Source organism: Ambystoma mexicanum, chromosome 8 (genome assembly GCF_040938575.1).
Source record: "Ambystoma mexicanum isolate Mex_15411 chromosome 8, UKY_AmexF1_1, whole genome shotgun sequence".
In the NCBI taxonomy this organism is placed as follows: domain Eukaryota; kingdom Metazoa; phylum Chordata; class Amphibia; order Caudata; family Ambystomatidae; genus Ambystoma; species Ambystoma mexicanum.
In genome coordinates, this window is record NC_090929.1 from 1,682,578,635 (window position 1) to 1,682,599,608 (window position 20,974).

At 48.0% G+C, this 20,974-nt stretch overlaps 1 protein-coding gene across 5 annotated transcripts in view; it reads left to right on the top strand.

Annotated features, from left to right (window-relative positions):
• Positions 1–20,974, top strand: part of PLEKHA1 (pleckstrin homology domain containing A1) — a 749,116-nt gene that overhangs the window by 641,093 nt on the left and 87,049 nt on the right. For 3 of the 5 annotated variants that reach the window (XM_069611981.1, XM_069611980.1, XM_069611984.1), the window contains one exon: positions 2,505–2,594. In XM_069611981.1, coding sequence (XP_069468082.1) covers positions 2,505–2,594 — 90 coding nt within the window. Of the gene's footprint in view, positions 1–2,504; positions 2,595–19,323; positions 19,395–20,974 lie in introns of all 5 variants that reach the window. The other 2 variants (XM_069611983.1, XM_069611982.1) reach the window with 1 other exon arrangement.

The window sequence follows — 20,974 nt, forward strand, 5'->3', positions numbered from 1 at the left end:
CAGGCGTGCGCTGAACATTCACAGAGGTGCGAACACCAACAAGTATAAATGCAAAATGCCCAAACCGGTCGCCTTGTACCCAGCACCAGATTTAGTGGACATGATAGGGTATATTTGCTTAGTTGTTACTCCAAGACTTCCAGTGTACAGAGTGGTGCAGAGAGTCATTATATGTGGACTTAACTCTCCTCTTAATTGCCCCTGCATGGGCAGCACGTGTGTGGTATGCACCTCTCTTGCATGTTTACTATCCCTGCTGAAGATTCAGGCAGTATCTACATATATTTACACACCACCACTACCACCAGATCACTAGCCCAAATCCACACCACATGAATTTGGCAGCATGGCCCCTCAAGTGGTAGAATCTGGACACTTGCATTGGCCTTAAACGTGTTGGCACTTTTTTGACCTCTTTTCAAAGTGCAATTTCAGTAAGTGGAAAAAATGTGCAATTAGGTGCAACAAGCAGAGTATCAGCCTAGTACACTGCACTGAAAACCATATATTGTAAAACTTGCTTTACCTCTTACACAGTGGAGTCATTTACAGTTGTCTCAAATTCCAGCTGGCAGCCATAGCCTTGTACCCCTGCTCACACTATATAGGAGCACCGTGAAAAAGGTTCCAGTGGTGAAAGCATTCAAAGGAAGGGTGAATGGAATACACTCACCAGTATCAATTGCAGCACCTTTCTGGGATCCTGGTGGTCTAGGGCTATTGTTGCCACCCTTTTGAGCCCGTTCACAAGTGCTCCCTTTACAGTTTGGCTTTTTTCTTTATTCCAATCTCTTCCATTAGTTAGTGAATTGCTGGCACTCGGAAGATGAGACCTTTGTGACCATACACTAAGAGGGGGGCATTTGCACTCATCCACACGTCTTGCTATGTGCACTGGTCAGATGAGTGGCAGCCTTTTCCCAGAAACCACAGAGCAAGGCATAAGAAAACTTCATTGCCGTCTTGTACATGGATGGAACGCAAGCCATTTTTGTATTTTGTGATGTAGAACGAGCTTGTCCCTTTAGCAAATTAAGAATTGCAAGTCGGATAGTGTGTTGTAACCAAGCGTGCTACACTCTTGCACACAAGTGGCTGCCCGCTACACCAAGGCCACAGCCAACATGAGCACAGGGGCACACTCCCATTCCTAGCTACTGCTCCCCTAGATTCTGTATGTATAGCAATCTTACACTAATGCATACATTCACTTCCCGGTGCACATTCACAGGTGGGTCAAGCAATACCATACAGAACCTATTTGCAACTGTGCACCCATCACAAGAGACCAACACGATTTGGTCATCTATGATTAGCACGTAAATGTAAACGGCGACACAAGGTCCAAAAGACAAAGCTTGCATAGTCATAGTCTTTAGTGTGTGCGTGTAGGTTAGAATCCCATGCACCCGCCTTAGCTCCCTTCTGTGGGATACAGTACACGGAAAAGCTACATATTGCCTTATAGACTGTATTGCTCTAGTTTAAGGTTTTATTTAATTTAACAGTACTGTGCTTCCATTATCATCGATAGCAATAGGGCGCAAGCACCTGATCTCCTAATTGCACCCAGGAAGGAGAACAATCGGGTGTCCACTCAAGGGAGCATTATCCCTACCCATACATATACAACAAAGCTTCTATGTCTAGAATGCCCCAGTCAATGCCCATCGTTTACCAACCACTAGGTGGCAAACTATTCATAGCACCGTATTCTAAACCGAGACTGGCTCCAGCAAGACTAGTAACATTTGCAAGAAGTACATTACCTCAGTTTAAGGGGCGGGCAGTTGGAGACAAAAAGGGGCCTGGCCAGTTGGGGTCGGTTACTCAAAGAACAGTGGGTTGAGGTAGCACTCACTTGAATGCATATACACGTGGATCTTACCAGTGCCTGGCAGTGTTCATCACAGAATAGTGAACATGCAGCCATCTTCAAGAGCTGTAAGTGAAGAGACTCTGTCGCTCTCATAGGAAAACATGTTTACAGTGGGAACCATTGCACTGTGGAATAGGCTTTCTTGAGTGTTTGCATATTTTGGCTGAATGACGCAAGGAATAGTGGGCACTAGCTTTTTGCTACAGATATCAAGAATGGCTGATAAGCGGCTGTGCTAAGTGTTATTGTGCGCAACATTAGTATTCCTTCAGGTTTACCAGTGAATTGGGCTTTTTTTTCTTTTTTTATAACTGCTCAGATTTTGCTAATTGGAAGGAAGTTAATCTTTATGGACTGTGGATTTTCTTTCAACTCTGCCAGCTTTTAGTATATTTGTTTAAGGGTGATTTGAGTGTGTTCCTGCTGGTAGTATGGGTGCCCGTCGGGAATGTGCTTTAAGTGATGGCATGCTTGAACGCAGCTGTATGGTTTGTATGGAGGTTGATGATTTCTTTGTATGAGCAAGCTAGTGGGCAGCCAGTTTTTGGGTTCATAAGTGATTGCAACAGCGTGAGGTTATATCATTATATCACAATGTTTTCTTTTCATTTTCTCCTTGCTCCAGGCGAACAGCCCCGAGGACATGCACGGCTGGATCAAGGCAGTCTCTGGAGCGATCGTGGCACAGCGGGGTCCTGGCAGATCGGCAGCCTCTGTACGTCCTCTGTGTAGGCTTGTAATCCTGGGTTAGCTTGTGCTGTGCCTATCCCACTCCTTGAGTACCTTCTTGATGTAGTTGCTGCTGTTGCCTGCCTCTAGTTTGAGGCAACCATGCTTGTGATTGTATCGGCATAGAATTGTTTTGTATTGCTGTAATGGGTTGATTATGCTTGGATGATTGTGTGTGGTTCCTGAGCTAGTTTTGACGCTTCTGCTAGTAACAAGCATACGGGACCACTGAGGGCACTACTTGAGTAGTTCCTCACTTCCTCTATTGTAACAGGCCCTCTCTGCTTTTACGGAAGTGCAGAAAAGTGCTGCCCTTTTGCTTTCAATGTCCTTTCTGCAAACGCATGCATGGAGTGTGGCAAGTTCATTGTCCTGTGCCTCCGTCCTCCTTGGGGACATATGATTTCATACGTGGATGCCTGTATATTAGACCGTTCTCCTTGTGTGTTGTGAAAAGTGTTTTCCAGGTGGTCTTTCCTTTCCACAGTTAATGGCAGTGTCTGGAATGTGTGTGCTAGTCTGCAAGCTCGGCCAGGTAAATTTTATGGAATAGTGGAAGGCATTAGATGACTGATGGAATGTTCCTGTCACTCTTCATCCTCCGTCTATTCCAAGAAAAGATCATGTACCAAATGGATGTTGCTGGTTTTCAGCTATTTTGTAGTATGCAGGTCATGAACATTTTTCCTGTATCTGTTACTCCTGCAGCAGCACAAACTGGGTGACCCTCTGGAACCGATGAGGGATCATCATCGCAGGATAACAGTAGGCAATCCTTGAGCTATAGTGAAGTAACATGCACTGAAGCCAGTCACTCGGAAGCATGCTATTGATGGGCATGTCTTCGTAAGGAAGCCTCTCCTCAAGCTTGCGTTGGGCAGCTGTCCACATAGGGTATTCCTTCCTCTAAGGCAGAACTGGGTGACCCTCTGGAAATGATCAGGGACCATCATCGCAGAATAACAGTAGGCAATCTGGGAGCTATAGTGAAGTAACATGCACTGAAGCCAGTCACTCGGAAGCATGCTATTGATGGGCATGTCTTCGTAAGGAAGCCTCTCCTCAAGCTTGCGTTGGGCAGTTGTCCACATAGGGTATTCCTTCCTCTAAGGCAGAACAGTTGGTATGTTTGTCCTTCTCATTCCTGGTAGTGCAGACACTCCACAAGACCAGCAGTGTTAACCCCTTTAATATGAATGTGAAACTTTGCTTCCTGCATGGTAGGACAAAGCCTGCACACTCCCTACCAAACAGGGATGGGGGAACATTCTGAAAGATAATGATGTTTGGCCTTTTGCAACATGGCAGTGTTTCTCTTTTTAAAGAGTACTTACCACCCTGTTGGAAAACCCTTGGGGTTGAACCAGGAGTGCCTCTGGCTGTTTCGCAACACTCCCACCACCGCCCGCAGGAAGTACTTCATTTCTCCAGATTAGATATTCCATAAACATGCCCTTTCAGATTGAGCCTGTATCCTAGAAAATTGTAAACTAGTAAGGCTTCTGTATCCTTCCGAGTCATCCATGTCAGGCTCCAGCTGTTGTCATAAACATGCCCTTTCGGATTGAGCCTGTATCTTAGAAAACTGTAAACTAGTAAGGCTTCTGTATCCTTCTGAGTCATCCAGGTCAGGCTGCAGCTGTTCTAATGTCATCAGAGGTGTCGGTCTCCCCTCCCTCTGCATGTTCCATCCCTCACCTCAACACTGGAGCAAAGATCCAGAGGGATGTCCTCTTTTAACACTAACTTTTTGTGGGAAAGAGGGCACAGCTGGACTGTTCACAACAAACATTTTAATAAGTGGTTTCCTCAGTCATTCTCCTTAAGGTTTGTGATATTGGTGTTAGAAGTATTATAATGTGCAACACTATAACAAAATTGGCATGCTTGCTCGTGGTATTTTAGGTAGAAGTGTTTCTTTTTGAGGTGTCCCTCTGAATTTTCTTTGCTTAGTGGTAGGTACGAAGGGGTTATTGGGTGTGTTGATTGCAGCAGTAAAATGATCCCAAGTTCTGAGAATCCCTCTCTAATTTGCTTGATGTGGCATTTATATTTCCTGTTCCCCTACGCCCCTTTACAGATTTGTTTAGAAAGTTTTTTTTAGCCTTAAATGCTGACGTACAGAAGCAACTGAGGGCCACATTGTGCCTCTGCCATTGAGCTTTGTCATTGGCAGTAAGATCTGCTTCATCAACAATGTACAGTGAATCCGAATTGCGTTGGCTTTTGCAGTGGTGTCTTTGAGGTCATCCACTATTCTGCACCATTCGGCTGAGAGCTCGCCTTTTATAGGCAATGTGGTCAAACATATTTCATGTCCATCTTTGAAATGCATCGAAAAAGGCGGGAAGCAGACATTCCTGAATTTCGCACAGAGATTGTTTCGGAGGTGTGTAGTTGGGATTGAGTGTGTGAACTAGAATATGGTTTTGTGGAGATCTTATTAGGTTTGGGGTGATTAATATAACCTCATAATGAAAATGATGTGCTAGGTAGGCATGTCCCTTGATTGCATGGCATTCTTTTCAAGCCTACTGCAAATGGCAAGCAAATATTCGAACGCTCTCTGGCGGAACCGCTGTATGGTGTCTCCACCATGTCATTTGTGTGCTTAGAAAATCGACATGGACAAAGAAGATATGCTCCAAGTGATTATTTGCCGTTACATATAAAGGGGCCAGGGTGTTGTAGAAACATGACTGTCAGATTGATAAACGTGGTGGAAAGTAAGGTGAGGGAGAATATCTTCCTGTGAGAGATGGACGCTTTGGGACTGAGGTCAAATCATTTCCTAAACAAGAACTTGGAAGAATAGGACTTCCCTTCTTACCTCAACCGGGCTCCTGACATTCAGAATCCTCCAGTTTCCAAATAAGTGACTTGCATAAGTCTTTAAGGAGGTCATGTCTCAGCATGCTAAAGCCATATGCAGGGAGGTTTTCACCCTCGGCTCTTTCCTTGTCCCATAGACTGTTCTCTGCCACGGTCCCACTGCCTTTTGGCAGACTGCTGTTTCAGTGGTCTACCAGACCATTGCCTCCTTTTCCAGTTAATTGCTCATGGCTTCACTTGCTGGGAGGTCTTTCTGGCTGAGTAGTATTTGGTGGAGGAGTTTGGCCTTGCTCCTAGCAGCCCACTTCTTGCCATGATTCTCTCTCCTGGCCCTTCCTTACACCTCCTATTCTTTTCTTCCTTTTCTCTGATGTAATGTCATGTGCAGCTTCTTTACTCAATCTGTGACCAAAGTGGTCCTCTGGAGCCTCCCTAAATATCTTGTTCTTTGTTATTCACCTCGTCTTTCTCTTGGTCCCAAATGGTTATCCACCTTGCCTATTCTTCCGCAGTCCTCTACCAATATTTATAGTCTTCTTTTCCCCAGCCTCCTTTTCTTTCCTTGTTTCCACAACTCTCCTTCTCTATCTTCTCCTGTTACAAGCCTGCCCCACAGTACCCCTCACCCTGTCCACCCTTCGCCATCGCACTAGTCTCCTGTCACTTTTCCAATAATCTTACTCTCTCCACCTCTTACTTCACAGCTGCTACCACCCACTTTGTTTCTCCCAGTTGATGCTCTTGTCTCTCTTCAAAGACTGACTTTCTCTCTCTAGCTCATTCACAGTTCACTTCTGTTCCACGTTACCTTCTACTTCGCTGGTGATGCCCCTTGTTTCCCTCACCAAGCTAGGACACGTATCACACTCCTCCCAAACAAGTTTTTCTTCTCTTTAAGCATTTTTGAGTCTCTTACCTTGCTGTTTCCCTGGTGGTATCCATTGCTACACTTTCAATGCTGATACCCTTCTTACCCAGCAACTCTTCTTCTAAAAATCCCACTCTGTGTATAGTATTCCAAGCTTCTCCCAGTACACCTCTCTCGCGGGGTTCCTCCCTGCAGCAATTTGTTGTGCTTTCGTCTTCTGGCACCTCCTTGGTAACAGTCCCCCAGGGTATGCTTCTCCCCTCTGGTCAGCTCTCGCTAGGTGTGTCCTTCAGCTTCCAAGTCTCCTCCCTTCCTGGATCTTCTTTCTTCCATGCTCTTCCAGGACTGACTTCCTCTTTTTACCAATCTTCTGGGTTTCCTGCTTGTAATTGTTTCAGGGACTGGCACATTCCAACTGGCATGGCTGCCTTTTAAAGGGTGTCTGCTTCTGCCCTGGAGTGTGCTCTAAGAGGACAGCCATCACCTGCATGTTGTTTTCTACTGATTGGCCCATATAATTGGGGGTTTGCCTTTATCCTGAGGCTGTATGCTTCTCAGTGTACATCTGCGTATCCTGTGTGTATTTTCTTAAAGAGCAACCCCTTGGTATTCTTTGGGAACTTGTATTGCTTTTCTTCATCTTCGCCTAGTGTTTGTCACAGAAACTGCATCATTGTCTTCTACAACCCTTAACCAAATGGGAGTACAATGTTTGATACTTTGGTTCTCCACGCAGGAGGCCCACGTTTGTTTTCCCGCTTTCCAGTTTCATTGGAATTGATGCAGAATGTGCGCAGGTTGTGTTCCAGCTTTCAGGTTTCCTTGGCAAGCCTGCTGAAGGAAACCAACTACAAAAGCCATTAGTTTAGTTGCTTTGATATGTCTTTTGTTTGCTTAAAACCAACCCATTCATTGCCCTCTCAATCCTAAAGGCATGGTTTTGACTGGTGTTCCCTTGCACTTAGGGCTTTTAAATGATAAAGGTGCCTGGAGGTCCAATTGGATAGGTCCCCGCTCACGGAAGGGTTGCCTCATCACACACTCCCATTGCAAAGGGCCATGTGAGGAAAACGTGCTGCTTGAAAATTGAAATCTGGTGTTCAGTCATCAATCCAGATAACATCATTTGATCCCCAGAAGGAATCACAAAGGAATGTGATGGATGTCCTTCCTCACAATGCGGATGCTTGGCTTTGCGCTAGACTGTCAAGTCATGTTGCACTTGAGCCTGTTGGTCAGCCGGAAGGGGGCAGCAGAATCAGTGCAAGTTTTTGAGGAGTTCTACTGACAGGTAAAGAATAATCTTGGGCCATCTCGCAAGAGGCAAATACCTTTTGGCATCACTTACTGTAACCATGAATTCTGATGCTATTTAGGTGTGGTCTGTCCAGAAAATTGGAAGAATATCAATGTTTCTCATAGAAATGCACACGGATTGGGAATGTTCTTGTTGAGGGTTGGCGCTCAAGAAAATACAACTGCTGGTGGTAAATGAGTGTCAGGCTATTTTTAAAATATTCCTGGGTGGCTGTGATTTTTTTCTTCTTCTTCTCCCCCCCCCCAGCCGCCATTAAGGGCACATCTATATATCAGTCTGTATGTGTAACTAGTTAAAGATATCTAATATACTGCTGTATAGCAGCCATATAGACATAGTTAAGATTACAAGACAATGTTCATAGAAGTACGATAAAACATTTTCCTCCGATAGTTTGACATCCATTAAAGTCCACCAAATTTGGCAAACAGTTGATCTGGCCTCACCCGAACACATAGAAAAGTCCATGAAGTTCAGCAGATTTGCCAAACAAAAACGTGTTTTATAGACCACAGAAAACACCCTTTTGGCACTCGGTTAGCCCCAGATAAGATTTTGAAGTGGGAATAGTTTAATGCCACTACTTTTTTGTGGGTTGAGTATAAAATAGATTGTCGTTTTCATGGGGTATTGGTTTTAGCTCATAAAAAAAAAACATTCTAACACTAAAACTAATGTCTTTTTGTAATCCATCCTTTTCACCTAGTAATACATATAAAGTAAAATATATATTTTTTTACATTTACACTGAATCAGGCAATAATATTAGGGCTAATTCCTGTGGTACTGCTCTGGAGGCAGTGTGAGGGCAACTGGACATGCAGGAGCCTGGGCCGGAGTTCAGAGGGTCGGTAGTATGTGGAGCAGTCAAGTGCATCAGCAGGGGGGAGGAAGAGAGAAATCGGAAGCGAAAAGGAAGGTCTTGAGTTGCTTCCGGAACCAGATGTGGTTCTGATCAAGTTTGAGAGCGGCAGGGAGGCTGTTCCAGAAGGAGGCCCCAGCCGAGGTGATCGATTTGCCCCCAACTCTCTGCTTTGAGAAGCATCAGACCCTCGGAGTTGGAGGTGGATGAGCGGAGAGCTCTAGAAGGAAGATGTTTTGGAAGAGAAAGTTGGAGTTGGAGCCATCCCAGGCCACAGAAACCCTTTTGGAAGATGCAGAGGGTCTTGAAATGGATCCTTGTAGCCACAGGGAGCTAGTAAAGAGATAGCAGAGCTGCAGAGATATGAGCCCTGGGCTTGAAGCCAAGGACAAGTCTTGCAGTCTTGTTCTGGATAAGTTGTAATGGTCAAAGAGTAGAGGCAAGAAGATCTGGAAGGAGATTGTTGCAATAGAGAGGACCAGAGCTCTGGAGACAGCTTCTGTGGGAAAGTGAGAAAAAGAATACCTCAGAGGTGCAGCTGATAATTTGACTTCTTAGAGACGTCCGAGATGTGAGGAGTGTGGAGGTGAAGATGACACCAAGGTTCTTGGCCTCGCAGGAATAGGGCCCAGAGTGGGTGGCCAGAGAGAGGAAAGGTGGGAACGGGTGCCCCAATGAGGAGGATCTCACTCTTACTGGCATTAAGGCAGCAATCATTGGTGGCACACCATTCCTGAATTGCGGCCACAGTCTGGTATGAGAGAAGAAGCAGAGGTGGCCGAGGGCAGCCTGAAAGGGAGCTGAATGTCATCCGCATAACATTGAAAATTGGAGCAGAAAGTAGCGATGCGGTGGACAAGAGGTGCCAGGTAGTGGTTGAAGAGCCAGGGAGAGAGGTTAGACCCCTGGGGAACACTACAAGCAGAGAGCGAGCTACAAGAGAGGAGAGGAAAGACCCCAGTTGGATATGAGAGGATCGGTCGGTGAGAAAGGAGGTCAACCAGGCTAGGGACTGATCAGTAACACCAAGGTTTTCGCAGAGGTAATTGAGCAGGATGGCACGGTTGACTGTGTCAAATGCAGAGGATAGATCTATGAGAATGAGGACAGAAGGGAGATTAGAGTCCAGATTTGAGAGCAAGTCTTCACAGGTGTTGAGGAGAGCGGTTTCCGTGCTTCTGGCAGCTCTGAAGCCAGACCAGTGGTCATGGAGGCAACCAACAGATTCAGTATGTAGATAAAGCTGGGAGATGGCCAGCTTTGGCAAGAGTTTGCCCAGGAAAGGAGTGATGGCTATCGGGCAATCATTAGCCAGAGAGGAAGGTATGGCTGAGGGCTTCTTTAGACGGGGGTGCTTAAGGAGAGGATGGGGGGTGGAGGGGGGCAAGTGGCAAAAGAGTGATTGCAGAAATCAGCCAAGGCTAGAGCAAGAGTGTCAATGTGCTTCTTGATGGTTCTGGATGAGCAGGGGAGAACCTGCTTCACAAGACTTTCATAGGTCCGACTTGTCTAGAAACATTGTTTGGGGTCAACAGGGGAAAGGAGGAGGAGATACGACCTTAGACAGGCCAAGTGTGGTAGAGGAGGTAAAGGAAGATGGGGTGGACAGGATGTCCTGAGTTTTAGTAGTGAAATGAGAGGCCAAGGCCATGCAGAGTGTCTGGGAGGGAACGGGAGAGGTAGAGACTGCAGCAGGATTGGCCAGCTCCTTGCAGATTTTGAGAAGTTTGGCCGAGTTGTTAGATGCCGCAGAGATGCAGGCTTGGATGTAGGCTCTCTTCTTAGAGAAGACAGAGAGTCTGTGCTGCCGTTAGAGTAGGTGGCAGGCCAGTTTGTCAAGAGGTGCACCCAAGGATGGGAGGGAGAAGGTGGGGAGACGGGGGGACAAGAGGGGGGGTGAAATCTTCCCGGTGTCTATGGAAATGTGAATAATGCTTAATACATCAGGATGAAAGGAAATACTCTATAACAGGATGGACGTGAAGGCCAAACCCTGGCCATCGTGCAAAAGATGGGAATCTCAGGAAAAAATACATTATACCCCGGGCACTGTAAATACCTGAGGAAGGTAATGCAAAGATCTTGTTAGTTTCTCTATCGCATTAGATGGCCATCTAGCAAATCTAGCCATAATTGGAGGTCACCATCTGCTTTGGCTGCAGCCTTATGCAACTAACTCAATGATTGTGTCCACCTTTCCCTCGTCCACTCTCAGCCTGCTACCTTACTAGGAATCCCTGAGTGAAAATAAGAAATTGCTCAATGTAGGAAACCAACCGTGGGAAGTTCAAAGTCCCACCAGTCCCTCTCCAGCAGGCACCCATCACACTTAGGCTGCTGGCTAAGTATTGCATTCACATTAGTGGTATACATTCAGCAACCTTACATGCCACTTAAGCCCGCTACCTGGAACCCCAGTGCCCTCATAGAAGCACTTTGCTTCCACCTTTTCTTTCACCTACTCCTGTTTCCCTGGCAGGTCCGGCTTCTGCTTTGTCTCCAGGTCTGTCGGGCCATTGCGTGTCTCTGGTGTCTCCAAAATTCCTGGTTCTTACCACAGCGTACGTATCTAGTGCTTTGTTCTCCTCTCTGCCCACGTCCTCCCACTGTGTCTTTTGCTGCAGCTCACCTTTTCCCTTAGTTCTGTGGCAATCCAGATTTCTATCTTTTCCCTCTGGCGTCAATGCAGGGATTGTATCCTGTTCCACTCGTGCCTGACTGATTTCTCAAGTGTCTGGTATGGATTTAGAAAAACCTACTTGTAATTTAGGCAGATGGATCATGACTGATACAGAGGTAGCTCTGAATAAGCAGCCAGAATTCATTCTGAGGGAGGGTAGTTTGTCCACTGTAAGCACACAGTAAAGGAAAGTACTCTGAGTGCATACTGAAATTACCCTCAGTAGAGGGTTCCATGTTAGCAAAAATATGTTAGGACACCAAAAAGCCTGTAAAATGTCGAGGGTAATGGATTTTGGAAGAAAGGGGAGTTAAAAGGTGCTTTCTAACCTAGCAGTCCTTCTGCAGTTTCCCCCTTGGGAGGGACTCTGCCTGTTCTATATGGGTCCCCAGGAAAAGGTTGTGGCAACATTATATAGGTGACCGTATATATAGGGACAGGGGGTTGCACGGGTTCCATCTAATGTCCCTGCAATTTATTTGCCTGGTGTTTATTTATTTATTTTTTTAAAAGGTGAGCTAAAGACTCTGGTTGAGACTCTAACCCGGGATATAGGCCAGTAATGAGAGACACTCCCAGGACATTGTGCATATTAAGTAGCTTTTAGTTTTCACCCTAAGTTACTAGGGTAATCCAGACGTTGAAACCCTTGCTCACAGTTCTGAGAGACACAGCTCCACCTCACTGACGAGGCCCAACCAGGCCGAACACGCGTCTGTGGTTGCTGTTGGTACTCTTGTTCAGAAGGGAATTGCCTGGCATTTCAGTGCTGGACTGCCCTTGGGCAGGACAAAGACTGATACGGTGTGGACATTTCTCTTCTGTGAAAGGATGGTGAGCGAAGGACTCTGGTTCAGACTCTAACCCGGGATATAGGCCGGTAAAGAGACACTCCCAGGACCCCCCCCTTGTTTGTGCATTATTTTTGAGGGGACATTATTACATGGAACCGCGGGTCCTGTATGGCTCCAGGATCGCCCAGCTTCAGTTCCTTTGCCTTCTGTGACTCGATTGCTCAAACTCTCTCATTTCTGCCGCCATCTACAAGGTAAGCAGGCACTGGGAATACTACCCTACTGTTGGAGGCGGGTGTAGAGGAGGAGATTACAATGGAGGGTCGAAGCCCTTCAAGCTTATTCTTAGTCCCCCTGCAAAATCACTGGGCCCCTTCTGTATCCAGTATTTGCTCCTCTTAATGTGGCTCTCCTGCACCAGGTCCTTGTACTGAAGACCCTGCCTATAGGTGGATCCTCCCAGAGCCTATTGCCAACCAATCATGCGAAGCTGCATCCTGTGGTGAGGTTCCAATCCATTGCTACTCACTGTGTCCCTGCTACAAGGCCCGCGCTGTGCTCATGGTCGGCTAGCATCACTAATTTGTCGCTTCCTGTGCACCTCAGAAATGTCTGGTCCTCACAGCAAGAATGTTCTTCTATCAGTGGGGCATTGGCCATAACCGTTAAGTTAGTTTTCTGACGAACAACCAGCAGGTCAGCTTGGGGACTTTGCATGTAACAAGTCTATCTCAAATCTGTAAAAAACGAGATTACCCAAGCTTAAATATACTACGAAGCCCTAAATGCACTAAAGGCAGTGAATTCAACCTTTTATGAGAATATGCATGACACCTTCCCTACAGGCTTATTCCACATCAGGATCATCCCTGGCAGTGCCTCAATGTCCTCCCTGATTTAACCCCCAGAGTTCTGCAACCATGTTCTTCAAATCAGTGCTATGATGACCACTTCCCTACAGGAAGCTCTTATTCCACATACAGATCTTCCCTGGCAGTGCCACGATGACCTCCCTGATGGAAGCCCCAGAGTGATGCATCCATGTTCTTCATATCAGTGCTATGATGGCCACTTCTCCAGCATGGGGTCTGGCATGGATTCACATGCTCATGAATATTCCCCGTCATCAGGCTGGGAATCCTCGGTAAAGAAAAAATCAGTATCAGTTTCGTTTCTGATCTGTCTTTCTTAGTAGTAACCAATCACTGATCTCTGGGTCATACTGCCCCCAGCCAATGACTGCCCTCTCCCTAAGCCCCTCCGCTGGCAGCCATCCTCAGATTTTTACCACACGTTCAAGTGTTAGGAGTCCTCGTGCTTTAGCTCTCGAGCTTTTACTGAGTTTTCGCGCTTTTTCAGGAGAATTTTTTCGGTTTTATCGAGCCTCAAGCTCCACCGTTTCTACTTCCGTTAAAGGGGACCCATTTCGGAATTCTTCTACGCCCCTCAAGGGTGACGTTTTCGTCGAGTTACGCTTCTTGGAGGATTCCAGAAGATCTGTGGCCTACCTCAACGGACATGGCCCAGGACAAGGGAAGCTCGACGCCCGGATCCAAGCTGTTCAGGAGCTGCCCAGGATGCGGATTGCAAAATGTTTTCAAGGAGGACGAGCATTTGAGATGTCTCTACTGCCTTCATGAGGACAAGACGCACATGGAGAAGGACTGTGCGTTCTGCAAGAACCTGTCGGAACGGACCAAGCAAGATCGTCGTTCCCGCCTCGCCCCCTGGTGGTGAGAAGGCAAAGAAAAAGTCTGAGCGGTCTTCTAAGTCCTCTGAGGGAGCCCCGGCATCGGGGGCCCAACAGAAGGCCAAGCACCGCGAGTCCGCGGGCACCGGAGTACCGAAAGGTCAGGCTCCTCGGCTGCCAGGCAGGGCGCGACTTCCCCGGCACGATCAACCACGAACCAGCGCTCTGGTTCGGGGAAGAGGAAGTCCGAGAACCCAGGTAAGCTTCTGGAGAGGCCCCGGTCAATCTCGAAGGGAGCTGAGGGGGAGCGAGGCGATGAGCCCGACCATTGCGCCGGGCCCCCACCGAAGCACCCCGGTGGGAGGCCGGCTGACGAAGTTCATCAGCGTGTGGGAGTCCATCTCCACCGACCGTTGGGTGCTGGACACCCTGGCCTGCGGACACTCGCTAGAATTTCAAAAGAAGTGTCCTTGCATTCCTCCCGTGGCCAGGATGGAGAATCACGTCCCTCAACTGCTGTTGGAGGTAAGGGCGATGCTCAAGAAAGGTGCAATTGAGCTCGTCCCCAAAAGGCTCTGGAGTATACTCAAGATACTTCCTCGTCGGAAAGAAGACAGGCGGTTGGCGCCCCATTCTGGACCTGCGTCGGCTGACTAAGAACATCAAGGCACAGAAATTCAGGATGGTCACCCTCCAGCACGTGCTGGGACAGCTGGAGGAGGGCGACTTCCTATCGTCACTGGACCTGGAGGATGCTTACTTCCATCAACTACCCCAAATCCCATCTGGTCCCGTCGCAGGTGGCACTGTTTCTGGGAGCGAAGCTCGATACAGTGAAGTGATTGGCATCTCCGTCGGAAGAAAGGACGAAGGCCATTTTGGGCAAGGTGCAGCGTCTGTTAGCCACGGATGTGGCCAGAGTGAGGTCCATCAAGTCCCTCCTCGGGATGATGGCCTCATGCATCTACCTTGTGCCCCTTTGCAGACTTCGGATGCGTCCGCTACAAGAGTTCCTCGACGCCCGCTGGATTCAAGCGGCGGGCAGCTTCGAAGACAGGATCCCGCTCGACGAGGAGTTCCGTCGGGCGATTCTATGGTGGGGTGCCCGTGCGCACCTCACGGCAGGCATGGACTTTCAGACCCCGGCGTATCGGGAGACGGTAACGACAGATGCCTCCCTGGAGGGATGGGGGGCCCACACAGGAGATCTCCACGCAAGAGGCCTCTGGCTCCCAGAGGAGAGGCCTCTCCACATCAACATCCTGGAGCTACGAGCCGTGTTCTGGGCGCTCAAATCATTCCTTCCGTCCCTCAAGGATAAAGTGGTGAGGATCTTCACCGACAACACCACCACGATGTTCTACATCCGGAACCAGGGAGGCACCAGATCCCCAGCCCTATCCAAGGAGGCCCAGGATCTGTGGCACTGGGCTGTTGCCCGGGGGATTTTTCTGGTTCCCTTCCACCTGGCAGGAATAAAAAAACCATTGCCGACTCACTCAGCATGGAGCTGCGCTCGTGCCACGAGTGGGAACAACGCCAGGACCAGGTGGATCGGCTCTTTCAACGATGGGGGCAAACCCCAGATCGACCTGTTTGCGACGGCAACAAACTCCAAGTGCCAGAGGTTCGCCAGCAGGTTCGCACAGCCGAGGAGCATGGGCGAAGCTTTCTCGTTCCCTTGGGACGGCCTGTTCCTGTACGCGTTCCCTCCATTGCCGTTGCTGCTCCGTCTCATCAACCAGCTCAAGAGGTCCAGGTGCAGGATGATCCTCGTCGCACTGGCGTGGCTGAGGCAGATCTGGTTCCCGGACCTTCTGGACTTGTCAGCGTCCCCACCTATCAAGCTGGCAACGGACGCGGATCTTCTCTCCAGAGAAGGAGGCGCCATTCTTCATCACGACCCGGAGTCGCTGAACTTGCAGGCTTGGCTCCTGCAGCACTAGAGTTTGTAGGATACGATATCCCGGCTGACTGCAGAGAGGTTCTTGCAAAAGCCAGGGCGTCCTCAACTCTCAAATGCTATGGACATAAGTGGAAGAGGTTCTCTGTCTGGGGCTGTGCGCAGAAGATTAACCCTCTGCGGATTATGGCCCCTCAAGTATTGCCGTACCTACTGTCGCTGGCCAAAGCTGGACTGGCTCACGCCTCCATCAAGATACATCTGGCGGCCATCTCCCGATACACCAAAACTACAGGACGGGCGTCCTTGTGGTCTCATCGCCTGGTGAAGGAATTTATGAAGGGACTATTCTGATCGTTCCCGCCGGTGAAGGCCCCTGCCCCGGCGTCGGAGCTCAACGTGGTGCTGACCAGGCTCATGGGAGCCCCATTCGAGCCTATGCATTAGACGCCGTTGAAGTTCCTGTCGTGGAAGACAGCATTTCTCGTGGCCATCACCTCTGCACGACGAGTGGGAGAGATCCAGGCCCTATCTTGCAAGCCTCCATACTTGCCTTTTCACGACACGAGGGTGGTGCTGAGGACGCACCCCTCCTTTATGCCCAAGGTGCCTTCGGACTTCCACCCCAACAAGCCCTTGGTGTTGCCAGTTTTCTTCACGTCGCCTTCGTCTCCGGCCGAGAGGACTTGCACTCGCTGGATGTGGCTAGAGCGCTGAAGTTCTACGTGGACCGCACGAAGAGTTTTCGGAAGACATCACAGCTGTTTGTGAACTTTGGACCTGTGAATCAAGGGAAGGCTCTCTCGAAGGCTTCCATTTCCAGATGGCTTTCCAGCTGCATCATGCACTGTCACCGGTTGGCAAACCAACCGCTGCCCGGCCGTCCGAGAGCCCATTCGACCAGAGCGATCACTGCTACCACGGCGTTCCTGTCTGGTGTGCCCCTGCTGGACATCTGCAGGGCTGCTACGTGGAGGTCGACGCACGCCTTCTCAAGATTCTACTGCATCGATCGGGACTCCAGGGAGGAGTCCAGGTTCGGCCAAGCAGTGCTGCGCAACCTGTTCGCTTAAGGTGAGCCTGGTGAGGAGGTAGAAGATACTTAATGTTGAGTTGTTGTATTGCTTAATGTTGAGCCTGTTGCCACCTCCCGTGGTTGTGCATGTGTATACTGCTATGTATTCTTATATTCATGAGCATGTGAATCCATGCCAGACCCCATGCTGGAGAAGGAACAAGTTACTTACCTGTAACTGTTGTTCTCTGGCATGGATTCACATGTGAACCCTCCCTCCTCCCCTCTGCGGCTCTTCACTTGGTCATACTGCCACTTTACGTGCTACCAAATCTGAGGATGGCTGCCAGGGGAGGGGCTTAGGGAGAGGGCAGTCATTGGCTGGGGGCAGTATGACGCAGAGATCAGTGATTGGTTACTACTAAGAAAGACAGATCAGAAACGAAACTGATACTGATTTTTTCCTTTACCAAGGATTCCCAGCCTGACGACGGGGAATATTCATGAGCATATGAATCCATGCCAGACCCATGCTGGAGAACAACAGTTACAGGTAAGTAACTTGTTCCTTCCCTACAGGGAGCTCTTATTACATATCTGGATCATCCCTGGCAGTGCCATGATGACCTCCCTGATGGAAGCCCCAGAGTTCTGCACCCATGTTCTTCATATCAATGCTATGATGACCACTTCCCTACAGGAAGCTCTTATTCCACATACAGATCTTCCCTGGCAGTGTCACGATGACCTCCCTGATGGAAGCCCCAGAGTTCTGCATCCCTGTTCTTCACAGTTGTTCTACCATGGCCTGCCTGCTACAGATAGCAAGGGTTTCACATACAGATCCTCTGGCACTGCTGCAATGACCTGCCGCCTTAATAAGCCACCATAGAGTGCCTTATCTGCATTCTTCACATCATAACGTTCCTGCCCCCGGGAGTTAGGGTTTCACATCCGGATACTCGCTGGCAGCACCATGAGTGCCTATTCCAGGCAACCTTTGCGTTCCACATCTGAATTCTCCGACAATGGCGTGCTCGCTGCAGGGAAAAATCCACATGAAGATTTACCTCTCCACTTCCCAAAGCCCAGACACTTCTTGCTTCGTACTTGGAATAATGCTAAAATCTGCTCCCCTCATTGCCACATGGAATAACTTCTCTTCCAAAAGAACGGAACTCATGACCGTAAAGCATAATTGCACATACGGTCCCCAGCGTCATCATTTCTCCAGTACGTACCGGTTCCTTTGCTACAATCGTTCTTTTGAACATTGTATTCCTTGATCCCATCTGAATCCTGAGGTACATCAGGCTTTGGGTAAATCCCTTCTCAAGCTTGCCCACAGAGACATTCCCAAATCGATTGTTTTGGGCAAACAAGGTTCTGAGATTGGCAAAAGCTAATGTATTCAGCTTTTGAATGCATCAGCACCAAAATACTCAGAGGTCATCAGTCACACTGAATTGTGGATATGCAGAAGGACTTTGATACGGTGTCCAGTCAAAGGATCTAAAACAAAAGGATCGAATACAATAGGGTCGAGTCAAATGTAATATATTTTTTTTGGTTTCCATATAGGGGGGGAAAGTGTTTTTTACACCAAAAACAGGGGTTTGCGGGGGGACCACCCCCCCAAAAAAATGCGACCCTTTTGTTCGGTCCTTTTGACTTGACCCTATTGTATTTCGATCCTTTGTATTCGATCCTTTCACCTATAACCCTTTGATACATGTTGGACCCGAGAGTGCTAATTCTCCAGTCACATCCTATACTGTCTGAGGTGGGCCTGCTGCCAGATCACACATGCCCTAGGCCTGGTTTTCTTGAAGCTGGCTGGGTAGAAGTCATGTGGCACTACTGCTTTAACTACTGGTCTTCTGTAAAGCAATGGTCTCCATCACTGGAAATACTTGCTACAGTGCAGCTAATTGGGCGTGCTGAATTAGCCTTCCTAGATGTGTTGGACACTTGTGGCTGCTCAAGAGTTTTTGGGAAATGGCTGCTTTGCTGTCACACCTGGTCTTCAGCAGGGAGATGAAAGGGAATATATGAACAGAGCTGTGAAGAGCAGATGGATGAAAATTACCTGGGAACCCAACACAAGGCCACATATAATGGCTGACTGAACAATAAGTGGTCAGCAATGTAAACCAAAATCAAAATGTCATCCTGCTTCCAGGTTTCCCTGATGGTGGTAAAATGCCATTTGGTTTCTTAATATTTTAGAAAGAAAACTGTTGCAGAGGAATGTCTCTGTACAGTTTGCCTGAGCTTTTTCTTTTCATGTTCGATTTTCATTTCTATCCACTATTGATCTTTATCTTGCTGGCTCTTTCTTATGCACTACATTTGCCCACTTTCTCTGCCCTCTTTCTCACTCTGTGCCTTGCTCACAAATACTCCCAGCCCAGTGCCTCGTTCTTTCGTCACACTTTCCCTCTCTCCCATTCCTTTACTTTTAAGATTCCTTAATGTTTTCCTCCACCTTCTGTGCTTCATTTTCATTTTTTTATCCAGCTTGCTCAGCTTTATTGCCTTTGACGCTACCATTTTCTCTTAATGCCTTTTTTCTTCTGTACCGCCTTTTCCTAAAGGTTTCCTTATCGTAGTTTCCTGTGTATCTTTTCTTTATCTGTGCCCTTGTTGTTTCCGAGCAGATATCCTCCCTTTTTCTGTCTTCTTAGCTACACATTCCTGCTCCAGGCTTCTGCACACAGGTGTCTCTAACTGAACTCACTGTGTCCTTCCAGATGCGGCAGGCCAGAAGGCTGTCAAACCCTTGCATACAGCGGTACACAACAAGAACCGGAGAGTGCAGCACGTACGTGGTCATGCCGCCTCCCAACCAGAGGCTCCAAACTGCTGCTCTACATATGCACGGACTGTGCCTGCACACCCCATAACTATCCACGTCAAGCACTAACCTGTACATTCACAGTGTAACTTCATGGCCGTTGCATCATGCTAACCCATCGCCCACTTCACTGCAGCCATCCTGCTCTTTTCCCAGACACTCCACATGCTTACTAAATCAGTGTAAGAAAGACGTTGGATGTGTTTTTTGATGTGATAGCAGTGTGTTTTAACATGATGTATGAAGTATGAAATGGTCAGCCTGGGATTCCCACCTCCCAGCAGAGAAGTGGACCTGCAACAAGTCTCATCACACCCATCATTGTAGGTCTAGCTCAGAGCACGAGCTTGGACCAGGTGTTTCCCAGGATCCCTCCCTGATGTGCATGCTGAAACCAGCCTGATTTACAGAGAGTCGCGGCTTCTGTGATCTGGGACACCTGGCGCACCAAAAAGGATCTTCATTCATATTTATAAGCATTAAGTGGCTGCACCAATGAGCGTGATCTTGGAACCCTTTCTGTACATTCAATTAAACATTTCTTTTAAAGGATATTTCAAAAGTATAAATCAACTGCCAATCTGGCTTTTCCATTATTTTTTAAAAACTATTATCTATACATAGAATGTACTTATTTTCTGTTGATGGCACACTCACTGTGCCCATCGGAAATAATTACAGAAGGAAACCACTAGGCTGGCAGGTGTCAACCTAGAAAAAGGCGGCTGTCACTTGGCCAGACTCCTGCTCTTCCATTATGCAGTGTAATGAAGAAGTGCCTCGGTTTCTGTTTCCAAGGACTTCCAATCACGCACAAATCTTTTGCAATGGGATTGTGCTCAGCCAATGTTACCTCATGCAACCTCTTTGTACTGCTGCACCTTTAAAACTGTTCCGGTCATTAGAGCCTCACACGGTATTGTAATGCTGGTGACGCAAGGGAACTGCTTTTTGCCCACTCACCAAAGACAATCCTGGTCCAGGTTAAACATGCAGGGCCTTCTTCTATCCAGTAAAAATGGTTTGGGACTCATGCAGATGAAGTTACCGACATGAAAATGACTGGCACCCTTACACCTGTAGGATTGGCCACCGAGAAAGGAGTACAACAGACCCTCCTGGCATTGGCATGGGGCTTTACAGCAGCAGATGAATCCTGAAGATGTGGGTGTGAAGAAACTGGATCAGAGGTAGGTAAGGAGCAGGTCATAGCATACAAGAGAAATCCTAAAGTTTAATGCCAATCTCCACCCCTTTAGTCTTTTGTCGCTCATTAAGTAGTAGGCCAAGGGTTCTATAAAAACATTAAAAAGCCGGGCCAAGGGGTAACCTTGTCATTTTCTGCGACATATTGGGAGCAAGTCAGTTTTCAAGCCATTTGCAATGACATGGCTTGAGCCCCACAATATAAGTCCCTGAACAGTGTCCTGAAAACCCACCTAAATCCAAATCCTCCCCAAAACAGTTGAATGCTTTATCTGCACCCACACTGACCGCTGCAACTGTGGTTGTCTAGATGAATCGCCCCAAGCAGTTCACTCGCATTG